A 16788-nucleotide genomic window follows, 5' to 3' on the forward strand; every position below is an offset into this window, starting at 1 on the left:
ACAATTTGATCGAAAAATCGACTCTAACTTACCGATGTTCATCCTTAACAATAACCCAACTATGGTAACTTTATATTATATATTAATAACAAACCTTCTTATCCCAAATGTAAAATTTTGTTGATGTGTGTTTATTAGGGTGGTTACATTTGTACCTAACCCTCCATTACACATCAAATGTCCAAAAGAAAAAAAAATCTTCCCATCCTTTTGTTATTATTAATGACTTATTCTCTTTCTTCTCTCCCGTTTCATATTGACCCATCACATTTTTCCATAGAAAAAGAAGAAAGAAAATGAGTAGAAGACAAAAGCTAGAGATCAGGGCAATAATTAGTGGGACAAAATACTATTTTGTAGCCATTAAAGAAAACTAAAAACAAAAGGTAATTAAGCAAAAAGTGATGAATTATATAAATTCTCTATCTCAGCCATTGATATCTAAAATCTCTTCTTTTGTTCTCTCTCTCTCTCTCTCTGCGCTTCGGTTTCTCCTTTCATCTCTACGGTATGTCTAAACCCTAATTTTAATTTCTCATCACCTTTTCATTTTTGTTCGATTCATACTTACTTACACAACAAATCTATTTATAATTTGTTCTTTTCAGTTTAGTTGTTGTGTTCATCATTGGTTTTTTTTTATCTTTTTTTTTTCGAAAACTGATTGATGATAAATTATCCCATCAAAATATTTGTAGTGCCAAAATAATAAAGAAAAATATACTATTTTTAGCTCTAATCTAAGAATTTTATACATATAAACTTGTTGTAAATTTTATACTATTATTTATTATGTTATAGATTTTTTTTCATTGATAGACTCTCAAGCTACTCTGTTTTTTTTTTTTTTTCTTTTTTTCTGAAAAGAAGTTGTATTCATTTAGGAAGAATGAGAGGAAGAAGATAAGGGAGAAAAAAGGAAAAATAGAAAGAGTAGAACAAAGTAAAAGTGAAATAATATTAAAAGAATAATTTGTTTTAGCATTCCAAAGCTTAGGAGATAGAGGCCTGACAATATACCATTTTTTCTATACTATATTATGGATATAATAAAATAACTTAATAATTGAAACAAAAGGTAAATAACTTCGTCAACTTTCAATCGTGTCAATTTAGGTATCAATTTAGGTGAGATGTTCATATATATATATACATCTATTGTTTCTAACTTTAGTATTTTGTTTTAATTAAAAAATCAATTTTGTATCAAAGAGTTTCACAAACTTTATAAAATAAGAGATAATAATGCATTCTTGAACTTTTCAATCCTGTGTTCTATAAATCCCTCGGGATATATTTGATATTTTTTAAACTAAACAAATCTAGACATGAAATTAAGTTTTATTGAATTTGCAAATCAAATCTATTAGATATTGAATTGTAATAAAACATATATTTCCGTTTTATCTAAAAAGACCCAAAAATTTCAATTTCAAAGTTCCAAGTAACTTATGCAAAAACAAAATAAATTACAAGTTTAAAAAATTAAATTTTAAACAAAAACTAATGTAATTATAAAAGTAAAAGTAAAGGGTTCTTCGTTGAATAATATTCAATATATAGTGGCCCTATAATAATATTATTATTGTTATTATCATTTTGTTTGATATTATTGTTTCATCCTGATCTACCTTTTTGTAATTAGTGCCGTCTGCATTATTCTTTGATTATTTTGATATTATTAATGACTTGTAATTTTAGAAATATTAATATATATGTGGACATCAAGTATTTACATTATTAATTGAAGTTTTTCCTATTATGCAGTTGAATACTATTAAAATTTTCCTCTATTTGTTGTTAATTAATAATTTTTTTTGATGTGATAATTAGTGACCTTCTGCCTTGTTTCACTATTTGGTTATTTTTTCAGATAAAAACAATGTTATTCCATCATTGGTTTCTCCAATTTACACTCATAGTAACACTATTCCTAAACTTGGAAGCCATTCAAATAAACCACCAAACCCTAAAGACACAATCTTTTCTCTCCCCATTATTCACTTTAACTCCTGGCTCAGTAATTGAAAAATTCTACTACAATCTCAACTTTCCCAAAGGCCATATTGCAATAAAGAGCTTCGATGCTGAAGTTGTCGACGAACAAGGTAACCCCGTCTCGCTTTTCGACACATATCTCCATCATTGGACAATCGTAAGATATTACCAACGACACCATAAAACCAAAACAACGAATCACACGATGAATGCCGATTATGCAAACTCTATTATTATCGCGGGTAATAACGGAGTTTGCCAACGACATACATTATCGTATTTTTATGGTATGGGAACCGAAGCGAGGAAAACATCAAATTTTCTTCCAGACCCATATGGAATTGAAGTTGGGAATGAAAAGGAAGTTCCTTTAGGGTATGAAGAGAAATGGGTTCTTAATGTTCATGCCATTGATACTAGAGGTGTGGAGGATAGAATTGGATGTCTTGAGTGTAAATGTAGTTTGTATGATGTTAGCAAAGATGAATTGGATGATGATTATAAAGGAGGATTTAAATGTTGTTATGATAAAGCTCAATGTAAAGTGAGGGAAGGGTACAATGGAGAGGAAAGGAACTTGTACATGAAATATACAGTGCAATGGGTTGATTGGGATGATAATTTTGTGATTCCAGTTAAAGTTTATGTATTTGATGTGACTGATACTTGGAAGCCGTCGACTGACTCATCGGGATTAATATCTCAAGAACACGATTGTCAGGTACGTCATCAATTAACTACATTGATCTTTCGTTAGTTTCATAATTATTTTGGTTATGATTTTAGTAACTTAACTTCTCTATGCATATGCACGTAGGTTGAGTATGATGTAGAATCTTGCTCCCTCGAAAACAAGTTGCATGGTAAATGTAATGCTAACAAAAGGTCAAAAGTGATGTTTCAAGATAATGGATTCATTGTGTACGGAGTGGCTCATCAACACATAGGTGCAATTGGTGCAACCCTTTATGGAGAGGTATATAATCTAAAATATCCATTATACTTTGTTTGATAATCAAATGATTTATTTTGACCTAATTCATACATACTCAATTATCTTTAAACGGTCGAGTTACGTCCTATGATGTGAAACAGGATGGGAGAGTTTTATGTTCTTCGAAACCAATTTATGGAGAAGGAGATGAAATAGGAAATGAAGATGGGTATGTTGTTGGAATGTCAACTTGTTATCCAAGGTTAGGGCATGTGAAGATTAGTAAAGGAGAAATAGGGAGTCTTGTATCCAAATATGATCATACACAAAACCACACTGGTGTTATGGGTATATTTAGTATTGTGGTTGCTACCAAATTACCTAACTCATTGTCTCACATGGAGGTATGAACAAATCTTTAGTTTTAGTCACACCCTACTAAATAAAATAAATCCTTAGTCATGTGAAACTTATTATTGTATTCACACATATATGACATTTTGTGTAAAACTTGGCTTGTGTTTAATAATATCTATATTTGCATAAAAATTATCTACATATTTACTTTATCTTTATCTCTTTAAGTTAATGTTATAAATATGCTTATTTATGTGTTTTTGTATGTGTGTTAGAAGTATATAAATTAAATTTGAATAAACTACTTCAAAATATGGAAGAAAAAATAATATATATAATTATAAATATTCCATCATCACGACAAATAGTTTTGAAAATATACTTTTTCTCTACATGGTCAATAATCTATGCTAATTAATAATTACTAACAACATATTTGGAGGATTATCGATTAAATATTCTCATATATTAGTAAGAAAAAAATTGTGACATGCCATTTTAAACTAAAATTGTCTATCCATTTTTTGCTAATCCACGTTGTTGCCCTCAAAGTACAAAAGAAGAAAAAGACGTATCACCTCGAGTTTTTGAATTTGCTCAGTCAAAAAAGGAAAAAAGAGAAAAATTGGAATAAGATACATGAAAAATCTTTGATAAAATAGGTTGATTTGTTACGTCTTCATTTAAAACGAAAACTTAGATAGATTTGCATCTCTCTTTGGAAAAAGAAGAAAAGACACATCCCCTCAAGATTTCTTACGTCTTCGTTTAAACCTCGTTTAGACGTAATGCTGTCGGGTGTTGTACGTTTTCCTCTCACAGTTTCATGGTTTATTCTCAATGATGAATATAATCCTGAGGAAGCTTTGATATATAATTTGGATTGGAAGCCTATTTCCTCTTACCAGCACTCCATATGTGTAGGCTTTTTGCTGAGACTGAAGTCAGAAACACCATAATGTCCTTCAACAATGGGAAAGTTCTAGGACCTGTTGGTTTCACTATGCTCTTTTACAAGAAACACTGGCAAATTATAAAGGAAGATCTGATGAAATTCTTTCATAATTTCCATAGGAATTGCATCATCAACGACAATGTCAACAATACGTACATTGCCTTCATTGGTAAAAAAAAAAAAAAAAACCAGATGCATCACTCCCTTGGACTACAGACCTATCAGTCTCACAACTTCCCTCTATAAGATTATTGCTAAAACTCTTGCTAATAGAATCAAATCCACCCTTGCTGATACTATAACAAAGAATCAAATAGCATTCATAAAGGGAAGACAAATAACAGATGTTATTCTCATTCCAAATGAAGCTATATATTTTTGGAGAACAAAGAAAATCAAAGGCTTTGTTCTAAAGTTGGACATTGAAAAAGCTTTTGACAAAATTGGATGGGGTTTCATTGACTATATGCTCCTTAAGAAAAACTTTCCAAACAAATGGAAAAGCTGGATAAAAGCCTGCATTTGCAATGTTCAGTATTGACTTCTTATCAATGGGAAACCAAATGGAAAAATAAAAGCTCAAAGAGGGATTAGACAAGGCAATCCAATTTCCCCTTTCATTTTTGTTCTATCCATGTACTACTTAAGCAGGTTGCTCCACCATCTTGAAGAAAGAAAAGCTATAAAAGGAGCTTCTCTTAACAAAAATTGTAATATTTCTTACTTGCTCTTTGCAGATGACATACTTATTTTTATGGAAGATAACGACACCTATATCAAAAATCTTCAAGTTGCTCTCTCTCTTTTTGAGTTAGCCTCGGGGTTAAAATTCAACCTGTCAAAATCTACAATTAGCCCTGTTAATGTTTCTGCAATTAGAGTTGAAAGTGTCGCTCATCTCCGTGGTTTAACCTCTCAGCTTCTATCGGTTAACTACTTGGGAGTTCCATTGGGAGGCAAACCAAACTTAAAATCATTTTGGAGCAAAACCATTGAACACTTTCATAAGAAGCTAAAGAAATAGAGAAACACTGGAGAAATTTTCTTTGGAAAGGAGCACTACAAGAAATCGGGGGGTTTCCGTGCACTAAATGACGTCGGAAGAATGAATGTGGGGATAGATACCTGTTCTCGATGTCATTTTGCATACGTCAAGACTTGTCGAAAACATTATTTTAATATTACGTTATCCCGACATTTCACGAAGGGTGTCGAAGAAGATATTTCCGACGTATAGGCTTACGGCGTCAAGAATAGTTCACAATTAAAATAAATATTTAACTTATCCCGATGTCCCATGCAAGCCATCGGGAATGGTGACACTTGTTCCCTATGATTCTCGTCTGGCATCAGAAATTGGTAACATATTTTCCAACGACTTGCATAGGTGTCAGAAAACACTTGTATATTAATTATGTTAGAGCAGGGGTTCCCGACGGTCCATGCATGGTGTTGGAAAATATGTTACCCATTTTCGACGCCATTAGTGACCGTCGAGAATAGTTTGAAACATTCTCGACGCATCACTAATAGCATTGGGTATACAGTGGAACTTTCGACATCTTCGTGGTGCGTCGGGAGTTTCTCTATATTTCGTTTCAGTTTTGTGAAAGACAGAACTGAAATGAAGGAAAGAAGACAAGATAAGAGTCAACCGTCGCCCTTGTCGTGTCCAAGCTTTCCCTCGCCGCCGCGTTCTTCCTTTTCTGGTAAGTTTAAAGCAATTATTAGTTTTGAATTTAGTATGAGTTAGAAATTAGTTTAGGTTAGTTAGTTTATAGTTTTGTTTTTTGAAATTAGTTTAAGATGGAATATTGAATTAGTTTTAGGATATTGACTTAGTTTTGGAATGTAGGTTGAAAATTTGAGGAGGGTTTATTTGAGAAATTTGGTTGGTGAGTTAAGAAATAGAGGGGGTTTGAATTGGAATTTTGATTTAGGGGGGTTGAATTGGAATTTTTGAACTGTGTGGAGGGGGATAGAGGGTTCAATTGGAATTTTGAAAGGGAATTGATAAATTGAACTTTTTAAGGAGGTGAGATAGGTTTAATTGAATATTTGAAGGGCATAGGTTGAAAATTGAGGGGGGGGGGGGCCCTAAGGGTTATTACAGTTTTAAAAATTATGTAGTTTATGTTAAGATTCATTTTGACCATCTTACAGTTATGATAGCCTTTAGTTCGATTCTAGTAGTTTATTTCTTATTAGTTTTGAATAACTTTGTTCGATTCCAGTTATGGTAGTCTTTTTTGTTTTGAATTTGTTTGTATTTCTAAAGGTTTGAAGAGGTGGTAGTAGGGTAGCTTGTAGGTAGCGTTGTTGAAAGGTGTAGGTAGGATGCGAAGATTGAAGTTGTTTGTGGTTAATTAAGTTATGGTGAGCAACTGAACTCTTTATCAGCGGGTCGAAGTCGTTTCTACAATGACAGTACGAGCTTGCTAAGCAAAGAGGAAAATCAATCAACTGTATGGAGTTGTTACGAAAAACACACGTTCGAGACGAGACGTTTGTGTTGCAGGCCGCAGAAGATACGCATGTAAGTTATTCAAGCAACACTTATGCTCTTATTTGTCCTCTTTAATATATAATATATTCTTTACTTACTAAGATAGTTTCTAAATTTGTTGCTAGTTTCTAAATTTGTTGCAAAATCAAATGCTAGAACTCCAGTCCCAGCCTACCCCAGTGGGAATGAGATATGCGAGACGGTGTTGGGTAGACGACCGGGCTACTCAAAAGGCCTTGGTTGAGGATTCAAGCCTAAGGCTCGCAGGACGACCAGTGCGAGCAGTGCCATGGCCTCATGTTCGCAATCCATAATAGAGCTCCAATTACGAGCTGCGCTTGATGAAGCTATGCTACGGATTGAAGAACAGAAAAGAAATCATGATGCATTAGCTTTAGAAGTGGAACGAATATGGAAGCTCAAAGAAGACATGAGTCGGGCACAGCAAGGACCACCACATGATCCCTAGCCTTACGATACATATATATGTTTCCATTATTCTTAAGTTCTTGAAATGACAATATCCAGTGATGATATACATTATGTAATAAACCTAGTCACTTTTGTATCGTTGTAGGACCCGCGGTGTAGAATGGCGTACATACGAGGCTCGTTAGGAGACGTACGACTTTCTTTGTGCTTTTTTTGGAATGAGGAATGTTTTTTATTTCTATTATGAAGTTTGTTACATTTTTTGTGTTTCTCTATATTATGAACATTTAATTTTTTGTTGAATTTCTATTTGTATCTCGTAATTTACTAATTTACTAATTTATTTTGAATTTTTCTTAATTGAATCGAAAACGAATGCGAATATTTCAGGAAGATTAATCTTATAGGAAAATATTACAGGGAAATATTTCAGAAAAAAAATAAAAAAAATACATATTTAAAATATTTCTCGATGCAGTACATACATTGAGAATATAGTGCAAACGTCACGTCGGGGATGGTTATTGTCAACGCATGGAGGACGTTGGATATAAAAACGTCGAGAATAGTCATTTTCGATGCATAGCTAACGTTGGAACTATGGATGTCAGAGATGCCTTGTCGTCGATGCACGGTAGACATCGATAATGATAATGTTGGGAGAAGTGTATTCTCGATGCCTTTGTTGGTGACGCATCAAGAATCTCTCTCCCTACGCGTTTCTTCTGACGATCTTCCTGACGTTGCGTTCTGCATTGAGAATTCAGTTCCTGACGTTATTAACACTTACGTCGACGTATTTATGCGTTGAGAGTCACCCCACTTCTTGGGGTGGAACCTCAAATAAGCATAAAGCACAGTTAATCAAGTGGGATCTTTGTACATCTCCAAAAGATAGGGGAGGCATTGGAATCACAAAAGTTAAAGATATCAATCAAGTCCTCTTTTACAAATGGCTATAGAGATATCACACTGATCCTAATTCTCTACGGAAAAGGCTTATTAATGCAAAGTATAGCAAAAGATTTCTTGGAGATATTCCAATTGATGGAAAATTCAATAGTGCTAAAGCTCCTTGGAAAGCCATCATAAAATGGAAGGAGTGGTTTGAAACAAAAATGCAGTGGATCCCAACTGATGGCTCATCCTTATCCTTTTGGCATAGCAACTAGTGTGATGACATTCCTCTGATACATAAAGTTCCTAGGCTATATGCCTTATCCAATATCCAACATGCTACTGTCAAAGAAGCTTGGGACTTAAGGCTAAATGACTGGAAATTCATGCCTAGAAGACCGCTCAATGACAGAGAATTTATTTAGTGGCAAATTTTAAAAAGTTCCCTTCCAAGGATTGCAATTGACAAGGCTATAGCAAACCATGCTGGAAACTGAATGGAAATGGTTCTTTTTCAGTAGCCTCGATTAAAGGAGCTGTTATTGAAGATTCCTTAATTGCAAATGCTAGTGTTCCTTCACAAGCCTTCAAAAACCTCTGGAAATCTTATATTCTACAGAAGTGCAAATTCTTCATGTGGACGGTTATCTATCAAAAGCTAAATACCTTTGACCTTATTCAAAGGAGAAATTCAAATATGTGCCTTAGCCCAGATTGGTGTATCTCTTGCAAAACATCTAATGAGAATTTAAATCACTTGTTTATCCAATGCTCTGAGGCTCAAAAACTATGGAGCAAACTCCAACTGGAAATTGGCTTGGTTATGAACTTATCAAGTGCCAAAGATCTGTGTCTCTCTCTATGTGGCATCCAATGCAATAACGTCAAGAACACAATCAAATTCAACGCTGCAATGGCCACTCTATGGTTGAGCTTTGAGAACTTGTGGGAAAACATTTACAATTTTATTAGCATTTGGTCCTCCAAAAACAAACTTCTTAAGGATTATAGCTAGGCCACAATTCCCTTAAATATTAAAGCATGGTTGTACTAGGTTTGTTCTTCATTGTGGGCTTATCTCCAACTTGTGTAACCTCTAATATCTTTCAATAAAATCGGTGGTTTGGTGGCTTTCTTGAGCCTCCATATCACAAGTATCTTTTCCAAAAACAAGAAAATATCATCGAGTGTTGCAGAAGAGATGCAACAATAAAGAAACTTAGAGATATTTACTCAAACAATAATGATTACAATTTATATATGTATGATGTTAGTGTTAGGAAATTTTTTTTTGCACCTTATGCATTTAGTGATTGATACATGACTACACAGTAATTATAAAAATAGCAATTCAAATAGTAAATTTATTTAATTATTATATTCGAAACATATTTGATAGATGAAATTTCATCTCAAAATTTCTTGACAATAAGAGAAGTTCAAATCTAACTAGTTTTTTCGATGAAATTCTCAACAAAATACAATAATCTAATATTTATAAAGCAAATAACGTTAACTTTTTAATATCTAAACCGAAAATTTACCAAATACTAATTTCAAATATGATATCAAGTTTAATTTAATTATGAACATAAAGAAACATTATCTTAAAAGAAAAAACACATTGAGATAGAACTTTATTAATCTCTGCTAATTGTATGATTAAAATAACATTTTGATTCATATAAAAGTGGTTGGAAGTGTGTTCAATTTTTGCTCCAATATTTTCAAGGGGTATTATTTATCTTTGTATTTGTAATAAATCTTAAATTTAATTTATACACTATTAGTTTGTTGTGAATTTTTCATTAGCATTTTCCATTTTCACTCTAAATTTTATAAATTATTCACATATTGTGTGTTTTTTCATGAAGATAATAATAATAATTTAATAGATAAAAAAAAATTAATTCCATTAACTAAATTTAAGAATTACTAAAAAGCAATAATTAAAATTCAACAATTACCCAACCAAAATAGTATATAACCTAATTTATTTTTTTCTCTACGATATATATTTTGTAACCCATGTCTAGAGAATATATATATATATATCATGGCTTTACATATAGGAAGTTCCATTGCACTAATATGTACTAGTAGATTTATTTTAAGAAATTGTACATTATTAAAACTTCAGATTTTAATTCTTGAATGCTAATTATAGAAAAGAGATGATTTTAAACCCTCAATCTTTAAATGTCAAAAAATACATCTTTTCACGATTGTTATTATTGACTTATTCCTCTTTCTTCTCTCCCATTTCATATTGACCCATCACATTTTCCCATTGAAAAAGAAGAAAGAAAATGGGCAAAAGACAAAAGCTAGAGAGGGCAATAGTTAGTGGGACAAAATACTACTTTGTAGCCATTAAAGAAAATTAAGAAGGAAAAGTAATTAAGCAAAAAGTGATGAATTATATAAATTCTCTATCTGTGCTTCGGTTTCTCCTTTCATGTCTTCGGTATGTCGTTTAAAACCCTAATTTTAATTTCTCATCACTTTTTTCATTTTTGCTCAATTCATACTTACTTACACAACAAATATATTTATATATATATATATATATATATATATATATATATATATATATATATATTTTTTTTTTCTTAATTTCAATTTATGTGTACTTTTTTTTTATGATAAATTATCCCATCAAAATGTTTTTAATGCCAAAATAATAAAAAAAAAATGAGTACTTTTGGAAACGATAGAACTAAATTGAGAAGAGACCAAAAGAGCTATATCACTGAATTTTATACTATATTTGGCTCTAAACTATATATATATATTATGCTATAGATATTGGTCCTCTAAGTTTGGATTTGGTATCAATTACAAACTCTCAAGCTACTCTGCTTTTTTTTTTTTTTTTGAAAGAAAAGTTGTATTCATTTAGGAAGAAATGAGAGTAAGAAGATAAGGGAGAAAAAGGAAAAATAGAAAGAGTAAAACAAAGTAAAAAATAAAATAATTTGTTTAAGCATTCCAAAACTTAGGAAATAGAGGCTTAACTATATACCATTTTTTTCTATATTATATAGGGATATAATAAAATAACTTAATTAATAATTGAAACAAGAAGTAAATAAGTTCATCAACTTTTAGTTTCGTCCCAATTTAGGTTTAAGTGAGATGTTCATATACGTATATTGTCTCCCAACTTTACTATTTTGTTTTTAAAAAATCTATTTTGTGTCAAATAGAGAAATAATAATGCATTATTCAACAACTCTCAGTTTTGTGTTTTATAAATCCCTCTAAACATATTCGATATTTTTTAAACTAAACAAGTCTAGATAAGAAATTAAATTTTATTGAACTTACAAATCAAATCTATTAAATGAATATTGAATTGTAATAATATATATATATATATATATATATATATATATATATATATATCGTATCTAAAAGGACCCAAAAATTTCAATTAAAAGTTCCAAGTATTTATGCAGAAACAAATTAAATTACAAGTTTAAAGATTAAATTTCAAACAAAAACTAATATAATCATAAAAGTAAAAGTAAAGGTTCATCATATAATATTCAATATATAGTGGCCCTATTGTAATAATAATAATAATAATAATAGTATTATTATTAGTATTATTTTGTTTGATATTATTGTTTCATCCTGAGATCAACCTTTTTGTAATTAGTGCCCTCTATTATTCTTTGATTATTTTGATATTATTAATTACTTGTAATTTTAGAAACTAATGTATATTTGTTGACATAAAATATTTACATTAATGAAGTTTTTCCCATTAGATAGTTAAATACCATTTTAAAATTTTCCACTGTTTATCATAATTAATAATTTGTTTTGATGTGATAATTAGTGACCTTCTGCCTTGTTTTACTATTTTGTTATTTTTTCAGATAAAAACAATGTTATTCCATCATTGGTTTCTCCAATTTACACTCATAGTGACACTATTCCTAAACTTGGAAACCATTCAAATAAACCACCAAACCCTAAAAACCCAATCTTTTCTCTCCCCATTATTCACTTTAACTCCTGGCTTAGTAATTGAAAAATTCTACTACAATCTCAACTTTCCCAAAGGCCATATTGCAATAAAGAGCTTCGATGCTGAAATCGTCGACGAACAAGGTAATCCCGTCTCGCTTTTTGACACATATCCCCATCATTGGACACTCGTGAGATATTACCAACACAAGAAAACTACAACAACGAATCACATGACGATTTTGCAAACTCTATCGTTATTGCGGGTAATAACGGAGTTTGCCAACCACATTCATTGCCGTATTTTTATGGTATGGGAACCGAATCGAGAAAAACATCAAATCTTCTTCCAGACCTGTATGTAATTGAAGTTGGAAATGAAAAGGAAGTTCCTTTAGGGTATGAAGAGAAATGGGTTCTTAATGTTCATGCCATTGATACTAGAGGTGTGGAGGATAGAATTGGATGTCTTGAGTGTAAATGTAATTTGTATGATGTTAACAAAGATAAAATGGATGATGATTATAAAGGAGGATTTAAATGTTGCTATGATAAAGCTCAATGTAAATTGAAGGAAGGTTTTAACGGAGAGGAAATGAATTTGTATATGAAATATACGGTGCAATGGGTTGATTGGGATGATGATTTTGTGATTCCGGTTAAAGTTTATGTATTTGATGTGACTGATACTTGGAAGCCGTCAATTGACTCATCGGGATTAATATCTCAAGAACATGACTGTCAGGTACGTCATCAATATTTAACTATACGTATTTTGATCTCTCGTTAGTTTCATAATTATTTGACTATGATTTTAGTGACTTAACTTCTCAATGCATATGCACATAGGTTGAGTATGATGTAGAATCTTGCTCCCTCAAAAACAAAGTTGCATGGTAAGTGTAATGCTAACAAAAGGTCAAAGGTGATGTTTCAAGACAATGGATTCATTGTGTATGGAGTGGCTCATCAACACATTGGTGCAATCGGTGCAACCCTTTACGGAGAGGTATGTGATCTAAAATATCAATTATACTTTGTTTCATAATCAAATGATTTATTTTGACCTAAGTTACACATACTCAATTAATTATCTTTAAATAGTCGAGTTATGTCCTACGATATTATGAAACAGGATGGAAAAGTTTTATGTTCCTCGTCACCAATTTATGGAGAAGGAGACGAAATAGGAAATGAAGATGGGTAATTGTTGTTGGAATGTCAACTTGTTATCCAAAGTTAGGGCATGTGAAGATTAGTAAAGGAGAAATAGGGAGTCTTGTATCCAAATATGATCATACACAAAACCACACAGGTGTTATGGGTATATTTAGTATTGTGGTTGCTACCAAATTACCTAACTCATTGTCTCACATGGAAGTACGAACAAATCTTTAGTTTTAGTCACACCCTAAGAAATAAAATAAATCCTTAGTCATGTGAAACTTATTGTATTCACATATATGATAGTTCGTGTAAAATTTGGCTTGTGTTTAATAATATCATTATTAAATATATATATACATATATATGTGTGTATGTATTATGTATGTATATATATAAATTATCTACATATTTACTTTATTATTATGACTTTGAGTTAAGGTTATAAATATGCTTAATATATAAACATAAATATAAAAAATCGACAAAATATTTACGGCCCGTGTAACAAAATGAAAAAAATCTATGAAGGTGACCAATTTTTTTTAAAATATTCCATGTCTGCCCTTTCTTTTTATTGTCTTTCTTCTCTTCTTCCTCTGTGATTTTTTGTCTTTCCATCAACTTTCTTCTCTTTCTCTATTTTTTTTTTCCAAACTCTTATTTGGTTTAAAGATCATGTATCAAATATAAAATATCTATTTTTTATTTTTTTTCAAACTGTTATTTGGTTGTTCAACATCGTGTACTAAATATAAAAGATTCTAAAGAAACGTCGTTTAGATTTGAGTAGCTAAATCCAAATATAAATGATCGTATATCAAATAATCTTTAAAAAAATTATAATCAAATATAATCTAAAAGAATATTGAAAAAATCATTTAGCCAAATCCAAACGATCGTGTAGTCAAATTTAGTTAAATGATCAAATAATGTAAATGATTATGTACCAAATAGATTTGACTACCCAAATCTATAGGATGGTATAACCAAATTAAATGATCGTGTACAAAGAATTCTTGAAAAAAAATTGTTTAGGTTTGGCTATCCAAATCTAAACGTCAAACCTAAACGATCGTGTACCAAACAATACTAAATCTAAACGATCGTGTACTAAATATATTATGAGCGTTGTTGACGGGATATTTTTTGTATTTTTCATTGTGGGTTTGTGAGTTTTTTTTTTAAATTGTTCTATACAACGTAAATATTTTATCGTTTTTTATATTTTTGAAAAGACCTTAAAATAATATATATGAATTATAAATATTTCATCACGCCAAATAGTTTTGAGAATATTTTTTCTTCTACATGCACTCTTTGTTGATGTTTCTTTTTAAACAAAGGAAAAATATTTGTCAATAATATGATAATTGTAATTACACTAACAACACATTTGGAGGATTATCGGTTAAATATTTTAATTTGATGGGAAATTTTTAAAAATACCAAAATATTAAAATTATTTATAAGATATAGCGAAACTCATCAAAAAATTTTGTAGTCCATTTGAAAATTTTGTTATATTTTATAAATAGTTTCAATTCTTGTGCTATTGTTTATTCATAATAATTTCTCTATTAGTTGATTTTGATATATGAGTAAGAAAAAAAATTGTGGCCTGCCCTTTAAAACTAAAATTGTCTACTAATCTTTTGCTAATTTATGTTGTTGCCCTCCAAGTACAAAAGAAGAAAAAACACATCCCCTCAAGTTTTTGCCCATATCTTTTTTTGAAAAGGAAACAGCTAGTTAGGCCTTAGGGCAAACCTAAAACCAGACTAGAATATTATTAATGAAGGGCTAGAGAAAAGCCCGAACGCTAATTACAGAAGGCGTTAAGATTAAGAGCAATAGTAGCTGCTGAATAATTTTTTAAAGTAGGATCTCTACTACACCAATTTCCTATCAGAATTTTGCAGCCTTCCCATAAGTTAGCAATAGATTTTTGATAACTTAAAGTATAAAAAATTCTATTATTTCTCTCTGTCCAAATACCCCAAAGAATAGCTATCAGCCCACAAAGAACGACCTTGTGCTTCGGGAGGGATTGGTTTAGGGAGAGGAAGAAGGAGAACATCGCTTCAAAGTCGTCGGAAATGGGTGCGAAATTGAGAGATCGATGGAGGAGGGACCACAGGGGCTTCACCCGATCACAGTAAAGGAAAAGGTGAGCTCCCGTTTCGCTATCTTTTTTGCAGAGAACGCACCAATTTGGTTGTAGAAGCGTATTTGGCATTCTTTGCTGAATGACCTCCATAGTGTTTAACTTTCTTTGAACCAGGCACCACATGAAGAATTTTATCTTCATAGGAACGTGAGTTTTCCAAATTAATTCAAGCAGCTTTACTCGAGGATTCGCTACCGGACGATCCGGCTGGTGGGAGATACAACTTTTAGCAGAGGCGATGGAGAACAATTTCTTGCTGTCGGGAATCCAGGTAGGTTTACTTGGCCCTCTGTTAGTTCTCGGAATAGGAAGATTCTCTAAAATTTTCTGCCATGTGCTAAGTTCTCTATCATTCAACTTTCTTCTAAAAGTTATTTCCCATTGATTGTTGTTTGAGTTCCACACATCTTTGATTGAGGATTCTTTGTCGATAGAGAGGGCAAAAAGTCTGGGATAGGCAGTAGAGAGACATCCTTCTGGAGACCAGTTAGAATACCAGAAGGAGATTTGATCTCCATTGTTCAAGTTCCAACCTTGATTACTTTTGAACCAGTCAATGTTGTTGATGATAGATCTCCACGGGGCTTTAGAGGAGCTAGAGGAAATGTTTGATGGGAGGTCCCCTGGGTGTTTACCTTTATACTTGATATGGATTAACCTCCTCCAAAGGGAATTAGGCTCCGAATGGTAGCGCCAAAGCCACTTAGATAAGAGAGCTTGATTTGTTACTTGGAGTCTCGATATACCCAGCCCACCCTCCTCCTTAGGCTTAGTCACTATTGACCAGTTGATTAAGTGAGACCCTTTTAGACCACCGCTACCTTTCCAAAGGAAATTCCTCCAAATTTTTTCGATGTTTTTATACGTGGAGGAAGGAGCTTGAAAGACAGATAGTTGATAAATTGGGAGACTGCTTAGAGTAGACACTACTACAAATTTGAGTTTCAACGACACTAGTAATCAAATTATTGTGTCGTTAAAAGTAAAAAAGAGTGGGGTGGAAGAAAAATGTGTCGTTAAAACTAACAAATGCAGACTTTTTAACGACACATTTTTTGCGTTGTTATTTAATGTTTCTTGACAAAATATTTGCGTCGCTAATTAACGACAAAATTTATGTGTCATTAAAAACTTATTCAAATAAAAAAATAATTTTATTAATTCTTGACACAATTTTCCTTGACAAAAATATTGCGTCGCTAATTAACGACATAATTAAAGTGTCATTAAAAGGTTATTCAAATTTTAGTAAAAAAAAAAATATTTCTTGACACAAATTACAAGTGTCAAAAAAAAGCCCTAACTTCACCATTCGCGCCGCCTCCCTGCCTTCGACGCCGTCTCTCTCAATCCAATCTCCGCCGTCGTCTCCCTCCGTCCTCCACCACTCGCATACC

At 31.7% G+C, this 16788-nt stretch overlaps 1 protein-coding gene and 1 long non-coding RNA gene across 2 annotated transcripts; both read left to right on the top strand.

Annotated features, from left to right (window-relative positions):
• The first annotated feature begins 343 nt into the window (after positions 1-343).
• On the top strand, positions 344-13499 carry LOC103494150 (uncharacterized). The gene is made up of 5 exons (XM_008455222.3): positions 344-508; positions 1874-2719; positions 2816-2974; positions 3094-3271; positions 13373-13499. The coding sequence occupies exons 2-5, from the start codon at positions 1883-1885 to the stop codon at positions 13453-13455; spliced, it is 1257 nt and encodes a 418-aa protein (XP_008453444.2). The 5' UTR covers positions 344-508; positions 1874-1882; the 3' UTR covers positions 13456-13499.
• LOC127148121 (uncharacterized) lies at positions 3737-7445 on the top strand. Its single transcript, XR_007818781.1, has 2 exons — positions 3737-6780; positions 6876-7445. It is a non-coding gene; the product is annotated as an uncharacterized LOC127148121 (long non-coding RNA).
• Positions 13500-16788: the final 3289 nt, after the last annotated feature.

The sequence above is a fragment of the Cucumis melo genome, chromosome 2, assembly GCF_025177605.1.
Source record: "Cucumis melo cultivar AY chromosome 2, USDA_Cmelo_AY_1.0, whole genome shotgun sequence".
NCBI classification, from domain to species: Eukaryota; Viridiplantae; Streptophyta; class Magnoliopsida; order Cucurbitales; family Cucurbitaceae; genus Cucumis; species Cucumis melo.

Coding starts and splice junctions, on each gene's coding strand:
- LOC103494150 (XM_008455222.3), top strand. CDS start 1,883: ATGTTATTCCATCATTGGTTTCTCCAATTTACACTCATAGTAACACTA. Junction 2,720..2,815: donor CTCAAGAACACGATTGTCAG/GTACGTCATCAA, acceptor ATATGCACGTAG/GTTGAGTATGATGTAGAATC. Junction 3,272..13,372: donor TCATACACAAAACCACACTG/GTGTTATGGGTA, acceptor AAAACCACACAG/GTGTTATGGGTATATTTAGT.